Source organism: Oncorhynchus clarkii, unplaced genomic scaffold, assembly GCF_045791955.1.
Source record: "Oncorhynchus clarkii lewisi isolate Uvic-CL-2024 unplaced genomic scaffold, UVic_Ocla_1.0 unplaced_contig_4125_pilon_pilon, whole genome shotgun sequence".
Taxonomy (NCBI): domain Eukaryota; kingdom Metazoa; phylum Chordata; class Actinopteri; order Salmoniformes; family Salmonidae; genus Oncorhynchus; species Oncorhynchus clarkii.
In genome coordinates, this window is record NW_027260677.1 from 1 (window position 1) to 4004 (window position 4004).

Consider the following 4004-nt stretch of genomic DNA (forward strand, 5'->3'; position numbering starts at 1 on the left):
TATTTATTTATTTATTCACATACCCGACTGTACCAGAAGAGAACAGTATTCCGGCATCAACTCATGACTTGGGACCAATGTATGCAGGATCTAAGGCAAATGTAATCGAAAACATGGACTCATTAAACAGTACAGTACCAGTGGGCTATTGAGGGGCAGAGTACAGGACTAACTGTAGCCTAGAGATTTCACCTTACTGTGATTGTTTTAAAATGAAATGGTCAAAAAGAAACAAATTGCTTCTTAGCAAAGAACCATTTCTAAAGCAAGAATTTTGCTAGTACTGTCTGGGAGAGGTCTTTGTGGGGAGGGGAAATCCGAAAACTAGCTGTTATTGGCAGAGACGTTTGGAACTCTTTCTTATTGGTCTATTAACAAATTGACCACCTGGTGATGTCACCAGGCAGACCAAAACTCCACCCCACCAAAAACAGGCGGACATTTCAGGCGTCTCTTCAACCAACTCATACACCAAAAGGACATTATAAATGTTCACAGTATTATTCAAACCTGTGGAAATGTATATAAAACACAGGAAAATATTTTACTGCACTGGGCCTTTAATAATGATAATAGTGCCCAACATTTCAGCTAGATTCCCCTGTTAAGAACAGCAATGGCCTCAGTACTACCTTCAGCACTTTGAGAAGTTTCTTCAGTGGGTGGTTCTGTTTCTTCATGTACCGGTATAGGTAGACATGGGCATTGGGATTGGGTGGGAAACTGTCGTCATAGGCATAGTCATTTAGAACCTTCACAGCTCCCTCGTGATCGTTGTAGAATTCCAGCATCTGCCATTGTCACGCGCAAGTCAAAACATTAGATCATCATAGGTAGTCTGATAAGGGAAAGTAGTTCAATGATGGAAAAGTAATACAATGATGGAAAAAGGGGATGCCAGGGGCCATGTTAAGTAGAGCAAATTGTAGTAAATCGTTTTGAAACGGAAAAATGAAAACAAGTATTTTTACTGGACAAATTCAGGTAGTATGTTACCGTTTGGTTTGGAAATTGTTCTTGTTTCATGCCTACTGAACACGAAGCAGTACTTACATCAATGTAACTCAGAACAAAAGGATCCCAGACGCCAGGAAGCTTCATGATCTCCTTCAGGTTCACAGAAGATTGTCGGAAGTAGCTATGCATTTCTTGGTTGACAGCTGCATCATACTCATCTAAAATATGTTAAAGTCCATGTTAAGCCAAAGCGCAACCACAGGTTATGGTTACATTTTATTTGGCCATGCTTTTTGAAATGTATTGGAATTGTTCCTAAAGACGCAGTTACATTATCTGGCCAGTAGATGGTGATGTAACCTAAGGATTTCCACTATCCCAATGTCATTGAAACCAATGAAAAATGGATACTTGGGGGTTGCCAGGTGTCCTCTTACCTGTGCTGGATGCAGTGGCTTTCTTGTCACACCAGATGAAGTAATCCAGGACGCCACTATAGGCCTGGATCAGCCTAATCCTCTGGGACTGACCGGCTGACTGCTTGCCATACCTCCAGCTCTCAGCGATGGACAGCTGAAGCTTGGCATCCTCAAACTGCCCATTGACCAGGAGATGGAACGAGTGCTCCAGACAGACCTTCAGGACAAACCAATTCTTAAATGCACATTGGCATACACTTCCATTGCAAACACATTGTTTACACATTCCATCTATTTGTTTGTTTTTGAAGGTGTCATAATTGCTTCATAACAAAAGTATAGACATGTTGACTGTCCTATATTAACTTATTTTTTCACCTATTGACTTAGGGTCCTTTAGTTGGGCTGATAGTGTAGAGATCAAGAGGTCAATTATGTAACCTACCTTCAGGTAATGCTTTACTCCTGAGTGTTTCACTCGCTCATAGAAACTGTTGTATTTGCATTAAATGTATATCATTGCATGCTTTGGTTAGAAATGTTTTACTCTGTAGGTCCCAGAACTTTTCTTTGTACCCACTGACTATTTACCTCTACCAAAACACTTGACTGATTATTGGCATATCTGGAATGTTATGATGTACACTGTTATCGAGGCTGTCAAATTATTGTGTAGCTGGGCACTGCTCTGCCTGTCACCATACTGTACACTGAAAGTGGTTCTGAATGAATGACACAGGGAAAAGTAAGGGCATACAAGGGTTTGAGTCTTATGCTATAGTCCAGGGTTTCCCAAACTCAGTCCTTTTGCCCTAGCACTACACAGTTGATTCTATTAATCAACTCATCAAGCTTTGATTATTTGAATCACGACCGAGTTTGCGAAACCCTGCTCTAGTCTACAGAAACAGTGCAGGTAGAATGAACAGGGTTTGTCATCACGTTCCAGGTTTGTATTGACATTGTACATTTCTACAGTATGTGACGCCATAAATGGAGTTACTGAAGGTTAATCATGATGACGTAAGTGGATTTTTTGTCGACACCCAACACTTGAATTTGCTGTCTTTGTATATGCTAACAATAACTGCTACAGTATATACCCATCTGTTTATTCCTGATTTAAGTGGATAATTCTGGTAATTACTATGGGCACTCCTGCAAAGCATTCGCTAGTCTTACGCTAGTCTTCAGTGGCTATGTTCGTGAGAATCAAATATGTGATTCATGATGACTAACTGATCTACGAATAATGAGTTGTTTATTTTATGATGCGAGGTCATTTGTTTATCAGTCAGCAGTCACCTGCAATGTCAAACAAGCCCAGTGAAAATTTGACATGTTTGGTTTCGCTCCTTTAGCAAGTGTAAAGAAGGACCACTATTCGAACAGCATTTTGTTTATTAAAAATGAAAGTAGTGTAAATTGTCAGTCCAATGATAAATGTTCATTTTCTCACAACCTGTTACCAAAAGCACAACACTGTATTGACAATCGTCAACCCTGTCGGACAGCACACACAATAATATGATAGATTAGTGTCTCTTAATGCCGTGTTCAAAACAACTGGGAACTCAGAAATCTCCGACTTCAGTGTGTTCAAGACAACCGGGAACTCTGAAAAAAACAAGCTCTGACTGGGAGAAATCTTTTAAGTCATCCAACTCGGACTTCCAAGTTGGGAACTCTGGCACCTTTCTAGAGCTCTGACTTTCCGACCCGAAGATCACTGACGTCATGATTTGACCAATTTGACCAAAGTTCCCAGATGTCTTGAAAGCACCATAAGTGTATTCAGTTAGTGCCAATACAACAAAAAAATATCAACATTTTAATAAAATGGAGACAATGTTTAAATAGTGGTTAGCCATTGTGGCCTTGATGGGAACAGCATTCAAAACAAAGGTAAAAGTCAACTTCAGTTACATGCAGCATCCTTTTCAACTCCCTTTATAACAGGATGACATAGCATCTCAGAATCCTTTTTGAATGCTAAAAAATGCATCCTTCCTCCCATCCTTGAAGTAATCACACATATAATGTGATAGGATAGATTAAAGCAAATATCCCAATTTATTACTTTTACCTATTAAATAACGCTAGATCAGTGATAAGGATGTAAGTAAATGAACAGGGCAGTTATATATTTTCACTGTGGCAGTGTCAAATGGGCACAATGAGATATTTTGAAATTTGCACCAGGATATGACATCATCAATACACCACTTGAGCACCAATGACCATGTTGATCCTCTTTCATCCCCAAAGGGAAAGGCAGTGGAAGACTAAAGACGAGGCTGGTTGTTTTTCTGCTGGTTGTTTGACATACAGTACCAATTGCTATCTCAACTCTTCTTTTCCATTGAGCGTCATGCAGAGAAGAGAGAAAAAAGTGATCGCTAATTGGCACCAGAGGGGTCAAATGCGTTTGTAACCAAGTGGAAATTTACCATATACAACTGGGAAAAATCTATTTGAAAGGCCCTCCAACTGGTAATTACTAGTGGGAAACTCATACATCATCCTGAGCTCCCACTTCTCCCACATGCTGACGTCACCTACTTAGGAAATGACCTGGATAACAGCATTTTTCTGCAATTAAATGCAACAAATCATTATTTATTTATT

At 39.7% G+C, this 4004-nt stretch overlaps 1 protein-coding gene across 1 annotated transcript; it reads right to left on the bottom strand.

Annotated features, from left to right (window-relative positions):
- Nucleotides 1–23: 23 nt before the first annotated feature.
- LOC139401682 (TATA box-binding protein-associated factor RNA polymerase I subunit A-like) lies at nt 24–1878 on the bottom strand (the record flags this gene model as incomplete). Its single annotated transcript, XM_071145736.1, has 5 exons — nt 24–90; nt 633–791; nt 1054–1175; nt 1395–1593; nt 1822–1878. Coding segments are annotated over 5 exons (604 nt in total), but the record flags the coding sequence as incomplete, so codon positions are not given.
- Nucleotides 1879–4004: the final 2126 nt, after the last annotated feature.